The 14,216-nt window shown below is 44.6% G+C and overlaps 1 protein-coding gene across 1 annotated transcript in view; it reads right to left on the bottom strand.

Moving 5' to 3' along the window:
- dnmt3bb.1 (DNA (cytosine-5-)-methyltransferase 3 beta, duplicate b.1) overlaps positions 1–13,984 on the bottom strand; it is a 28,890-nt gene extending 14,906 nt beyond the window's left edge. Inside the window, exons 1-2 of the mRNA XM_069141728.1 lie at positions 13,764–13,984; positions 6,818–6,926 (exon numbers count right to left, since the gene is read on the bottom strand). Of these exons, the coding sequence (XP_068997829.1) occupies positions 6,818–6,926; positions 13,764–13,771 (117 nt within the window). The 5' untranslated portion in view covers positions 13,772–13,984. The remainder of the gene's footprint in view (positions 1–6,817; positions 6,927–13,763) is intronic.
- Positions 13,985–14,216: the final 232 nt, after the last annotated feature.

Below are 14,216 nucleotides of genomic sequence, written 5' to 3'. Positions count from 1 at the left end.
AACTTATGTTGATGAGTATTAGAATAAATACACGCAGGGAAGCGAAATGAAGCCAACACGGATGCTGGAACTCATCCAAGAGGTTCTTTTTGTTTTTTTTGGAAGCCAATGACCCACTTGGAGTGTCGTCAGTAGTTTTAAGAAGAGTTACAATCGCTGAACAAGTCCCGACCACGCCGCCACCACGTGTTTGCTAAACAGTTAGTGGTGTGAAAAAATGTTTGCCTCCTTCCTGATGTCTTATTTTTTTTGCATGTTTGTCACTTAAATGTTTCAGATCATCAAACAAATTTAAATATTAGTCAAAGATAACAAGTAAACACAAAATGCAGTTTTTAAATGAAGGTTTTTATTATTAAGGGAGAAAAACAATCCAAACCCACATGGCCCTGTGTGAAAAAGTGTTTCCCCCTAAACCTAATAACCGGTTGGACCACCCTCAGCAGCAACAACTGCAATCAAGCGTTTGCGATAACTTGTAGTCTTTTCCAGCTGTGGAGGAATGTTGGCCGACTCATCTTTGCAGAGTTGTTGTAATTTCAGCCACATTGGAGGGTTTTCCAGCACCAACCTCCTTTTTAAGGTCATGCCACAGCATCTCAATAGGATTCAGGTCAGGACTTTGACGAGGCCACTCCAAAGTCTCCATTTCGTTTTTCTTCATCCATTCAGAGGTGGACTTGCTGGTGTGTTTTGGATCATTGTCCTGCTGCAGAACCCAAGTTGGCTTCAGCTTGAGGTCACGAACAGATGGCCGGACGTTCTCCTTCAGGATGTTTTGGTAGACGGTAGAATTCATGGTTCCATTTATCACAGCAAGTCTTCCAGGTCCTGAAGCAGTAAAACAGCCCCAGACCATCACACTACCACCACCATATTTTACTGTTGGTATGAGGTTCTTCTTCTGAAACGCGGTGTTACTTTTATGCCAGATGTAACGGGACACACACCTTCCAAAAAGTTCAACTTTGGTCCCATCAGTCCACAGAGTATTTTCCCAAAAGTCTCGGGGATCATAAAGATATTTTCTGGCAAAAATGAGACGAGCCTTGATGTTCTTTTTGCTCAGCGGTGGTTTTGGTCTTGGAGCTCTGCCATGCAGCCATTTCTGCCGAGTCTCTTTCTTCTGGTGGAGTCATGAACACTGACCTGAACTGAGGCAAGTGAGGCCGGCAGTTCTTTGGATGTTGTCGTGGGGTCTTTTGTGACCTCTCGGATGAGTCGTCTCTGCTCTCTCGGGGTAATTTTGGTCGGCCGGCCACTCCTGGGAAGGTTCACCACTGTTCCATGTTTTCTCCATTTGTGGATAATGGTTCTCACTGTGGTTCTCTGGAGTCCCAAAGCTTTAGAAATGGCTTTAGAACCTTTTCCAGACTGATAGCTCTCAATTACTTTCTTTCTCATTTGTTCCTGAATTTCTTTGGATCTCGGCATGATGTCTATCTTTTGAGGATCTTCTGGTCTACTTCACTTTGTCAGGCAGGTCCTATTGAAGTGATTTCTTGATTGAGAACAGGTGTGTCAGTAATCAGGCCTGGGTGTGGCTCGAGAAATTGAACTCAGGTGTGATAAACCACAGTTAAGTTATGTTTTAACAGGAGGGGGCAAACACTTTTTCACACAGGGCCATGTGGGTTTGGATTGTTTTTGTCCCTTCATAATAAAAACCTTCATTTAAAAACTGCATTTTGTGTTTACTTGTGTTATCTTTGACTAATGTTTAAATTTGTTTGATGATCTGAAACATTTAAGTGACAAACATGCAAAAAAAATTGGAAATCAGGAAGGCGGCAAACACTTTCACACCACTGTACGTCATCATAGAGACCATGTGACTGTTTGAATAGCCAGCTTGGCTAAAGTCACTCCTTCTTCTTAGTTTTCTGGAGGTCCATCTGAAAATAATCCCTCATTCATTAGAAAAGAAGATTCAAGACGACCTGTTTTTGGGGGCGTGTCTGTTTGATTGACAGGCCTGTGGTGCAGTCAGGTTACAGCTATCGGTGGGCGGGACGTAGTATCGTCAGGTTTCCGATCAGATCGGTCAGATCCACCGCTGGCTCCTCCCCCAGCTCGTCCAAATATGGTCACTTCCTGCTCCAAAATAGCAACATGGTGACGGCTGAAATCCGGCAGTTTACTGTTTACTAACAAGCTAGCAAAACTGCTCTGCTTTTGTTCACCACAAGTTTATTACAATTAGCTACGACTTTTACCTCCATCTCTGTTGGTTGTCAGACAAGAACCAGCTAGCTGCAGCTAACGACAAAATACATTGTTTTATAAAACACTTGGTAATAAATAAGTTATGACAGACAAGTATTAAAGCTTTAGAGCAGATAGAATGAGTTTTTTTCACTTTTTAGCTCATCGAACAAAACTTTTTTTTTTTACGCTAATTCAACTGGACACAAAGGAGAAATTAAATCTTATGAATAGAAATCAAAAGCTGAATTTTTTTTCCCGTCAGTTTTACACTATGTATAATATAAACTTTCACTCTTTTTACGACTCACATTAGTCAGGCATTTAAGTGTGCTACACGGAGGTATTTTGGCATTTAATCTTCTCATTACCCAGCAGAGACATTTAGCGTGTAAACGTCTTGTAATCCCTTAAAAGATGTGACACAGAAAGTGTGCAAAGACTCAGAAAAAAAAAAGAACCAGCAGCTGTGAAACAGATGGAAAACAAATACCATTGTCCCGAGTTTTTAAAGGCGAATCGCAGCGAAGCAAATCAGCTCAACGTCGTAAAACAGGGAGTTCATATGGTGTGTGTGTGTGTGTGTGTGTGTGTGTGTGTGTGTGTGTGTGTGTGTGAAGCCAAGTTTCCCCCCTGTAAGACATGAACTCTGTGAACTTGTGTGAAAGTGTGTGTTCAAGATGGGGTGAGAAGTGCTGACAGAAGCAGACGGAGAGAAAGTTTTGAATATTATTAATCCTTCTTTAGGAAAAAAAAAAAAAAACATTTTAAACCAACAACATGAAAACTGTAACGTTTGTCTTTAAGAACCTTTTAACACCTGAACGTCTGAACTAAAGTTCCTGTTTGGTTTCACGTGAACAGTTTTTGTCATCATCTAAACATAAACCTAAAAGTATAACACATCCAAAAAATGCTGCACGTAAACTTTCCTATAGGAATTAAATTTAAAAACTCAAGATGAAACCATGAAACAGACCGTCTGATTCTCAGCTTCCTTCACCGTGTCCTGTCGTCATATTTCAGAGATGACGGACAGGCTGCAGGTTTAATGTGAGACGTGAGTGATTGAGGAGCTTCGGAGGTGAAACGAGCGACGGAGAGACGAGCAGCTGCTGCAGGAGCCGTTGCAGACGTTTACGATGCATCATGGCGACGGCGTAAAACACTTTACTGTCCAACTGTTCTGATTAAAAAGTGACGGCTTACGTGGAAAGCAGGGAAATAACCAGGACTTAAACACACAAAGAGAGACGCGAAGTTTCAGGCTGGATTCTTTGCTCATTTTCATGATTACTGCATCAGTTAAATTCCTCTAAAGAGGATTTAGAGAAATAAAATGATTCTTTCCCCAGAACGAACCGTAAATAACGAATTAAACGCAATTAATTTTGGCCTTGGCGTCCTGACGCCGAACAGCTGGAAGGAATCTGCCTCCCTGCAGCACAGCTGTACTTCACGTGGCTTCGGCCCCCGCAGAACTTTTTTCCCTGCGTCACTAACTGACGCATTAAAAACCTAAAATACGACACGTCAACCTCGAGTCTCGTTTTAGTAACATTCTGTAATTACACACATCAGACCCAGAAACTGGTGGAAGAAGAGAAGCAACCACATGCAAACCAAGAAACATGCTTCCATAGGACCAGATTCAACCTGAGAAACATGTAGACACTTTTAATTTGATCACTAAAGATCTCCGATTCAAAATGTTATGTTCACAGACTGTTTATAAAAGAGTTCGTAGCTTCAGGTCTGTAAAATGGTTCCGATCCAGAAGTGTCTTAAGCTGCAATACCAGCGAGTGCCACTAGAGGTCGGCTCCAAAAAGCCTCCGGCTCCATAGACTCCCATTCAACTTCTCTCATCAAATCCAAAGTGAATAAAATGTGTCCATCAGTTATCTCGGTGTTGTTAGCTAAAGTCACTCCTTCTTATTAGTTTTCTGGAGGTCCATCTGAAAATAATCCCTCATTCATTAGAAAAGAAGATTCAAGAAGACCTGTTTTTGGGGGCGTGTCTGCTTGATTGACAGGCCTGTGGTGCAGTCAGGTTACAGCTATCGGTGGGCGGGACGTATTATTGTCATGGTTTCCAATCAGATCAGTCAGTTCCACCGCTTAGCTCCTCCCCCTCAGCTTGTCCAAATATGGTCACTTCCTACTCTGAGCTATCAAAGATGGCTACAGACAAAATCTCAACTGGACTGAACTGAAACCAACGTGGTGACGTCACTGGTGGTTGCTGATTGGTCTCAACTTCCTTCAGCTCACCGTTGTGCAATAAGAAGCACAAACACACCTGGTGTCCCCCCCCCCCCTCCATTTGTCAGCCACTGCGAGAAAGTGTGAAATTTGCTCGTCACAACTCGTCTCGTTCGGAGCCAGAAAACGAGGTTGGATGTCGGGCAAGTAGCTGTGTACACGATCATCATCATCATTATCCTCCATTAAGCCTGCCTGCCTGGATATCCATCACCCTCCTCCTCTTCCTCCTGGCTGTTCGATGAAGCATTAAAAGCAGCCGCCTCCTTTTTTTCTCTGTCTTTCACTGTGAAAATACTTCGATAGTACTTTTATGAAGCATGTGTACGTGTTCACCGTCGTACATCACACACATTCCTCAGTGAGTAACAGTCTGCCCCGCGGCGCTCTGACCACGCTGTCAAAACATCTTAGCGAGGCCTAAATGATTCGGTGGCAAAACACTTGATCCGTGCATGCGGTTTGTCACCGTAGGGGGGCGGAGCTTCACAGCTCCCACAGCGACAAAAATGCAAGTTAACGGAAGAATGTTGTGTTTATTTTTCTAACCTGCTGTCGTAAGTTTTTTGGAGTTACAGAACTCACACCGATGCTTCTCCAGAGGATCCTCGTCATGTCCTCCTGCCGACAGTTTTACTCGTCTGCCGGCGGAGATGCACCGATGAAAAGCAAGAAAGAAGACGGCTGCTGGCTGGAAAGCTCAGCAAATAAGTTTCTTGGATACTCTCAGCGTGCTTTGGTTGGAAACTGTAAGTAAAAATGACCTTTAACCTGACCTCCAAAATCTGAAGGTCACCAGTGACCTCACGTACCGACACCTGTGAACGCAATCTTTCGGCAACAACATTTTATCATAAATGTTCACTTTGGCTCGGCAATGAGGTGTTTAGACGCTGGAGGTCAAAGGTCAAGGTCACAGTGACGTCACGTCTTTCCCATTTTTCTTTTTTAAGGTCAAAGTCGATTAGAGATTCTCATCCGTCCCTTCCATTCTCGTGAACCCAATATCTGAGGAATGAGGGATGACCTGATAACATTTTGGTAGTCAAAGGTCAAAGCTCAAGGTCACTGTAAGTTCACATCCCTTATCTCAGGAAGGCCTTCGGGGAATCTTTTCAAATTTGGCACAAAGATTCACTTGGACTCAAGAATAAACTGATTAGAAAAGGAAAAAAATAGGTCAAAGGTCACAACGTCACTGAGTTCAACTTCAGCTTGACAGATTTTAAAGCCTGAGGTGAACCGTGTGTCCTGAGGTCAGACCAGCTGCTTCCTGCGACCTTCCTGAAGCAGGACGTAAAAACGTCATGTCGTGATGTCACGTCGATAAGTAACAACCCGCTGGCCCTCGAAGCTGTCCGAACACGAAGCAAATACCTCGTCACAGCTAAGGCCGGTTCCCATTGAGACGAGCAAACAGTAAACAGAGACGAGGGATTAAGGCTGCGATGAGGAGGAGACGAAGGGGAGGAAGAAGAGGAAGAGGAGGGAGAGAGAAACTGTGAGGAGGAGACGAAGGTGGAGGGAAGGAAGTGTTGCTTTCAGATGGGGGGATGATATACCAGAGGGAGAAAGAGGAAGAGGTGATAACGGACAACAGGAGCCCCTTTAAGTGTGTGTGTGTGTGTGTGTGTGTGTGTGTGTGTGTGTGTGTGTGTGTGTGTGTGTGGTGTGTGTGTGTGTGTGTGTGTTTGCAAATTGTAAAAGAGTGTGTGTCTCTAAATACTGAGAAACACAATTAATCCATTTTCGGAGCATGTAAAGACGCCACTGTGCCGCGCTAATGTCCTCCCTCCTTCACTGACTCCTCCCTCCTTCATTTACTCCCTCCATCCTTCACTGGTTCCTCCCTCTTCCACTGACTCCTCCCTCCTTCACGGACTCTTCCCTCCTTCATTTACTCCCTCCATCCTTCACAGACTCCTCCCTCCTCCCTCCCTCTCTTCCTTCGCTGCCTCCATCCTTGTCTCCAGCCCATATTACTTAATCCATCCTGTGTGGATGCAGCTGTGTGTGTGCGTGTGTGTGTGTGTGTGTGTGTGTGTGTGTGTGTGTGTGTGTGTGTGTGTGTGTGTGTGTGTGTGTGTGTGTGTGTATGTGTGTTCGTACACACCCTCACAGCCAACTTGCATTCTCAATTAGACTCATAACAGGCTGGCGCTCCTGTCCGGGCATCTGCCTTGGCATCTACACACACACTCCTTTAAAACCACTGCTGGCTCGGAGAGAGCTTCGGGGAGTGGCTGTCTGTCGGTCGGTGGGTGTGTGTGTGTGTGTGTGTGTGTGTGTGTGTGTGTGTGTGTGTGTGTGTGTGTGTGTGTGTGTGTGTGTGTGTGTGTGTGTCTTACTGTGGCCGTCATGTTGTTGCCCTCCTCCATGATAGCAGCAGAGTATTTGTTGGAAGGCATCGCGGTGGCGGTCGACTGGTCCAGTGTTTGTCCTGACTCCTTTTCAAACCTGAACGAGACACAAAACCAGGAAACGATCAGAACCAAAACCAAAACCAAAAAAAACACACGGTTTACTTCTCGCTGTTGCACTGTGTGAACTAAACTAAAGTTGTGTCTTATTAACACAAGTGTCCACTGACGCGTTTTCTACCAGCTGAAAATGACGGGCGCTCCGGAGACATCGAGGTAACAGTTCATGAGGATTTTGAGTGAGTGGAAACAACGACCAGCGTTCGGTTCCAGGAAACGTGACCCCTTCTTCACTGTGATTGGACGGCAGCAGGAAAAAGTGACAGCGACGAGCGAAGCGTTTTATTTACCCAAAGCTGAAATAATTGAAATCTCAGTGACCGAAAAAAACAAACATTTAAATAACATAAGCTGCACTCAGAAAAAATACCTCTGCACTGTCTTCAGATATTTGCATATTTTTCTGTACTTCTAACTTCGAACTGCCCTGGAAATAAAAAGAACAGGACAGGACGAAGAGCTCTGAAGGAGACGAACTGTGAGCGGACGACCACGGCTGGTTATCCCCAGCGGCGATCGATCGGTTCGGAGACTCTTCCTGTTCAACGTGTTTTGGTCGGTGAGCACGAACCATCGCCTGAAACTTCAGCCTGCTGCACCGCAGTCTTACAAGAAAGGAAGAAAACGAACAAAGAATAAAATACAGAAACAAAACAAAAAAGCAAAGAAAGACAAGCAAATAGTGGAGAAAGTAAAATGAAGTGCATCAAAAATAAAAGGAGGTGAAGAGGACAGCGCTGGTTTCTCCACCAGGAGGAAGGAGCAGGTCTGACATGCCCATACAAACCTGAGGTAAACAGATACACAGGTCTCAGGGTGTGTGTGTGTGTGTTTAAGAGAGTGTGTGTGCGTGTGTGTGTGTTTAAGAGAGTGTGTGTGTGTGTGTTTAAGAGAGTGTGTATGTGTTTGCACATGCAGTGTTTCTGTAGCGCTGCACTGTGACTGTGTGCATTCCTCTGAGCCTCCATGCTGGTGCACATGAATGCAGGGATAGTGTGTGTGTGTGTGTGTGTGTGTGTGTGTGTGTTTAGGTTTACATTTCAAGGAGGTGAACTGCTTTGTGAAACGAGCCTTCACAGTTTTTACACACACAGATCTGGAAATGCATAAAAAAAAGTTCCACAACTACAATGAGAAAAAAGTACAGTGTGACTGTTTGAAGGGAATTATATCTCCACACACACACGGTTGTCGGCGGCAGGAAGCGCTGCGCGTGTGCAGATGGTTTGGTGGCCTCTGACTAATCGAAACCATCTCTGACATCTTTACATATGAATTTGTGAGGGACTCTCCCTCCGCCGGGGACACGGAGAGGTGAAAGAGTTCATTGTTCAATCGGGACGCTGCCGTCCTGCCTTCTCGCTGCCACTTTTGACCTCCAGAGCTCCAGCAGACCGAAAGAGGTCTAAACAAGCGGTCGGCATGACAACGTGGAAAATCAGGTGGCGTTGAAGCTACGCAGAAAGCTCTTTGACCGTCCGGCCGTCGAAGCGTGCCGGCCTCAAGCGTTCAGCGGCTCCTTCACTCATCACTCTTAAACCCGAAGAAGAGCGGCCGTCGTCGCCTTCACGGTCACGGGTTCACATCCGCTCAGATATTAATGCTCCACTTTACGTCTGTTAATCATTAGGTTTTTGGAGAATGGCCTCCTTCACGGTATGCTGTTAAACAAAGACAAGGCGCGCCTTTTTGACGAAGGGAAGTTGGGATGATGAACACCGTCAGATGATGTAAATTCATCTTTCATCAACGATTTTCAAGCATTGTTTAAATGAAGGTATGTATCCTGTCAGTAACAGTAAGAATGATGTTTTCCACTTGTATCTTTATTTATCAGGGTTTTAATATTAACCTCCAGGGTGTTCTTTAATGTCATTAATTGTCATGACAGTGATGAGATTAAGCGCTGAAGTCTGTAAACATCGCTGCTGTATCAATTAATGACGTTAAAGAACACCCCAGAGGGGAATATCATGATTACACAACAAGTTACGGACCACATAAAATATGCAATCATAACGTATTCATATTCACTTCACCACAGGCCTGTCAATCAAACAGACACGCCCCCAAAAACAGGTCTTCTTGAATCTTCTTTTCTAATGAATGAGGGATTATTTTCAGATGGACCTCCAGAAAACTAATAAGAAGGAGTGACTTTAGCTAACAACACCGAGATAACTGATGGACACATTTTATTCACTTTGGATTTGATGACAGAAGTTGAATGGGAGTCTATGGAGCCGGAGGCTTTTTGGAGCCGACCTCTAGTGGCACTCGCTGGTATTGCAGCTGAAGACACTTCTGCATAGGAACCATTTTTTACAGCCAGAAACTACAAACACTTTTATATAAAGTGAATGACTACATCATGTTATTGAGGGATTTGCTGGTGTTTTCAAACCCAAATAAGATGTAAATGATCTGCATGTAAAGCCAACCAGCTCAACCTGTCTGTCTGTTTGCTGTTGATTTCACTTCCTCGCTGTGACGTACGTCTCCGACCGGGCTCATATTATTCACACCGGCCTGTTTACAACCGCGGCTTTGCAGAAGTGCGTTTGAGCTTTCAGAAACATGAGGGAAGTGAGAATGAATTAGAGGCGCTGAGGAAGGATGGAGGGCCGAGTGAGGGGCCCACCAGAAGGGGACACTGAGGACAGAAAGAGGGGGGGGGGCGAGGAGGGGGAGGGGAGTGGGGGCGGGGGGGTTCACATCAAAGTTGAGTCTGGTGGCGAGAGATTAGGAACTGCATTGCAAGAGGGGATTGTTCACTACCCAAAGTGTGTGTGTGTGTGTGTGTGTGTGTGTGTGTGTGTGTGTGTGTGTGTGTGTGTGTTAAAGAGGGGGTGGGGTGGGTGGGGGGAGGTCAGCTCCTCGGGGTTTCTCTCTCGGGCTGCATTCCTCGTCTGTCATGTACTTTATGGCCCCTTCCAGCTCAGCTCGACGCCCCACACTTTAGACATTGTCTACTTTGTTGGAAGGCATGCGGCCTCATACGGTTCATCATCCATTCAGCTGCCTGGAAGGAAGAACCATCTTTTTATTAATCACAACAACAAAACTATAAACAAGATCTAAAATCACGACGATGATTCTGGACCAAAACGCGGCATTTTTTCTTACCAAACTTCGGATGCACAAAAACTGCGAATCGCCTCAAATTAAAAGACAATTTTAAGTTGTAACGTCAGAAAACCGGAAGTCCACTCGGAAGGCGAAGACCTCCAACAACACCAAGAGTCCGCTCCTCTACGATATGCAAATCTGGGGACATCGTAAGCTCGTGGTTACAACACGGCGTTGGAGGGCGTCTAGAAGCCACAGAGGCTAACAGTTTATCAAGCTAACGTGATGCGGGAAATACAAAGACAAACTAACCCTATCCCTCTAAGTTACGAAGACAAACTCTACGTGACTACAATTACAACATATTAGCTGAACATCCAAACCAAACATTTCTGTAAATGTCAGCAAACGACGTCACAACTCGTGAATTTGAGGCATATAAAAAATGTCTAGTTCTGACGTCGTGAATACCACAAGAAGGCGCCGTTCACGCGGACTCTTCTCGTCGTTACACGGTAAATACGACCTACATCCGAGTGCAGCATTCGTTTGCCGAGGTTAGTTTCACCTGTCCCTCGTTGTGCTTCCCTCCCTGCTGCATTCAGCCTTCTCGTCTAAGTGGTGAACACGGATCTTAAAGCACTTAAAGATTATACGGACTGCACCTCGGATGTGTCGACAACCTGCTACAAATAAATAACAGAAATATTTAAGAATATTATTCTCAAGTCAACTGTTGCCAAGTTTCCTCCAGTAAATAATTCATGCATGAGCCTGTTTATATGTATTTACTTCCTGCATCAACACCAACGATAAGATGTCCTTAAACATGAAACCTGTCCGACGTCTGCTCTGCTGAGACTTCAGGTGGTTTAAGATGAGTCAAAATCTTCTGAAAAACAGAATTAGAGTCAAAGGAGTGATGAGAAGATTTCAGTGTAAGAATCTGTTTGGATATTGATGTGTTGAGCCCGTTTAAAGCTCACAGCAAACAAGAAGAAACCAAACGCTCGGTGAGCATCTGTGCAAACACTCTGCTGACAAATGGAGGGATTTTAGTTAAATTGCCGCCTCCGGCCCGACGCGTCCCGCCGATTATAACAGGTCATCTCTCCTTCTGCTGCAGACCTCTGGGATTAAAACCAACCAGGAGCCTCTGAATGATGTCACGGTATTTGGTCTTGAAGCTCGACCCATCCAGAAAGTGTTTTACAGACTGCAAAGCAAACCGACCCGTGGTTCTGTTGGACTCGGTCTGAGACCACCTCTTGTGTTTGGAGGCTTCTTTTTACGTTTCAGAAGTGAAAAGTCAAAAAAATCCAGTCCAGAACTCTTACTTTGAAAACGGCATCTGTTTTTCCTGTAGTTAACATCAAGCTGAAGGGTTCTTTTGTCTCGGAAATTGCTCAGACCATTAATTTGTAGATGATCTATGAACAAAGTCGGCCTGACTCAGCACTTTGTTAAAGTCCAGCAGGGCGCTTCGTCTCAGCCGTCGGCGCACGTGGAAGATGGGAAGGTGTGATCTTGGCTGCGTCCGCCTGCCGAGGAATGTTTTGGCAGATGAGTCTGGCATGCGATCAGTAAATCTCGTTGTCTCATTAAAAACCCGCAGAACGACTCGTTTGTCTCACAGCGAGCGGTTCAGGATGAATCCAGCTGATCGGGTCGTTTTCACAGAACATCTCACAGGGGAAGATTTAAGTTTATACACTTAACTTCATGTGTGATATTCACTTCAAAATATTTCTAATGTGATATCTGCAGAAATGACTTTCTGTCCACAGAGGTCAAAGTTTCACAAGTCTTCCTTCGAAAGGTCTAAAAAAACGGCAGTAAAATATCTTCTTCTGCCTCGATTTGAGCTGAAATCATTCATTTATCAAACTATTTGATCAAGACAAGAATCTGCAACCATTTTGATAAAGGAATTATTATATATTATTATTTTCTCAAATTTTACACCCAAAATGCTTAATTGTAAACATAATTTTGATGAGCTGACAATAAAACTAACCCTGAATATCAGCTTTAGACCAGATAAAGACGTGTACTCATTGAATACAGCAGATTCTCAACCTACGAACACGATGCGTTCCGAACAGCTGTTCGTAAGCTGAATTGTTCGTAAGCTGAATTGTTCGTAAGCTGAATTGTTCGTAAGTCGTTATATATTAAATTAGCATTTAGCATTAGCATTTAGCACTAGCATTTGCTTTCTTAGGCATGATAAACACGTGAGAAACGGGTGATAAATATATGAGAAACGGTAAAGTATCCAAGATGGTACGAACTAAGATGAACACAACAACGAAGTGAGTGTTGGAGCAACGAACGAAGTGTTGGAGATGAGCCGGTGCTGCTCGGCAGAAAGGGGAATCAGTTGGATGAGGCGCGCTGTACAAAATATGAACTTGCGAACGCAATACGGCATTTTACGAACATTTATGGACATCCGTCAGCGGTTGTTCGTATCTACGAATGTTCGTAACTCGAAAGTTCGTAAGTTGAGAACCCTCTGTACTCTCCAATAAGATACTGCAGGAGGCACTTTTTTTTTATGAGCACAAATGAGCTGTTATGACCCATGTTTTGCAGAATTGTAACATAATTTATGAGTTTCCATCACAGCCATGTTGCAGTGATTTTAAATGTATGCAACAAAAATGCAATAAAGTTGCTCTAAAAGCATAAATAAGGAGATTTCTCTAACAGAAACTGTATTTTCTAAGGCGTTCACATCAGTTTGTGGTATTTAGGTAGGTATGGTAGGTATTTACTTTATTAATCCCGAGGGGGCATTTTTTTTTTGAAAATTTAATTTAAAAGACATATTACGTGTATTTGTTTCCTGACAGATGTCTTTCTGTGTCCATCACCGTTTACTGTCTAACGCATGGCTTCTCCCTGGCCTTTTAATAAGCGGGTTATTATGGTGCATGTCTTTGCTGCTTCCCGTCAAACAACTCCAATAAATCACGGAGTGACAGGAGGGCAATAAGAGGAAGTGGAGCCGTAACCCCCCACCCCCACCCCCACCACACACACACACACAGTCTGGCATGTTCACACACCGGAGCGCGTGAAAAACTAGAACCATAAAAAATGTAAAATTAAAAAAAAGATCCTGTCGTGCAACCCCACCAACTCCGACATCCACACCGCGGCGAAGTCCACACGAAGTCACTGGAAATTCACTTTTCAGCAACAAAAAGACGCGAAAAACTCTTTAAAAGTGACTGAGCACTTAAAGAAAAGGTTCAATTCCTGCAGAACTCGTTTCAAAATCACTTTAAACTCCGCATTTATCAGCAGAGACGCAGCACGAGCGCAGGTAATCACTCTTAACCGGTGCGCTGCAGCTGCGTTACACGATTAACCGACGAGCAATCAACTCTCGAAAAAACGAAACCATTATTGAGTTAAAACTCACTAATTGTTGCAAAGTTCAACCAGATTCAGACCACATCTGCATGCTCGTTCACGGTGTGCAACACGCGGAGGGGGGGGGTGGGGGGGCAACGACAGCACGAGCGACCTGCAGAAAACCTCTCACAAGTGCACGAGGGGGGAGAAAACGTAAAGACGAGGCAAGGCTTGCACGAGGGGGCGTCGAGGAAAAAAACAACAAAGACAATTAAGGAAAACAGAGTTAAAGTAATAACGTGCAACTTTACTCGGTAAATTACTGCAAAAGACACACAAAAAAAAGAAGAAAAAACGCCCTCTGTCGTGAAATACTTACATAACCATCCACGCTCTCTGCACTCATCCGCGGGAGACAAATCTGAGACAGCACGCGGTGTTTTCTGTCAGAAGTGTGTTGAAAATGTTCTTGTAAAGTAGCTGAAGGAGTACAAAATCAATTAAAAAGTCTGCCTTGAACTTGAGCGCAGCGTCAGGAGTCCTGTCCTCTCTTCACGAGCTGTGGAGTCTCTGTGGGAGCAGCAGCACGTTCACCCTTCTCTGTCTGTCTGTCTGCCTGTCTGTCTGTCTGTCTGCCTGTCTGTCTGTCTGCCTGCCTGCCTGCCTCGCGCTCAGCTCTATGGTGGCTCGACCCACGTCAACCTACACGCGCACACCGCAGCAGCGAGCTGATTGGTCGCTCGGGAAGTAGCTCGAGGGTGCCACACAGGTGAGAACTCAGAAAGTCTCGTTTTCTCTCGAAGTCTCTATGTTTGAGCTCGAGAAGTATTTT

This window comes from Embiotoca jacksoni, unplaced genomic scaffold, assembly GCF_022577435.1.
Source record: "Embiotoca jacksoni isolate LCO1_2020_lvr unplaced genomic scaffold, fEmbJac1.0.p SCAF_90, whole genome shotgun sequence".
Taxonomy (NCBI): domain Eukaryota; kingdom Metazoa; phylum Chordata; class Actinopteri; family Embiotocidae; genus Embiotoca; species Embiotoca jacksoni.
Note: the sequence above shows the minus strand (reverse complement) of the source record. Positions and strands in the feature narration are given on the sequence as shown.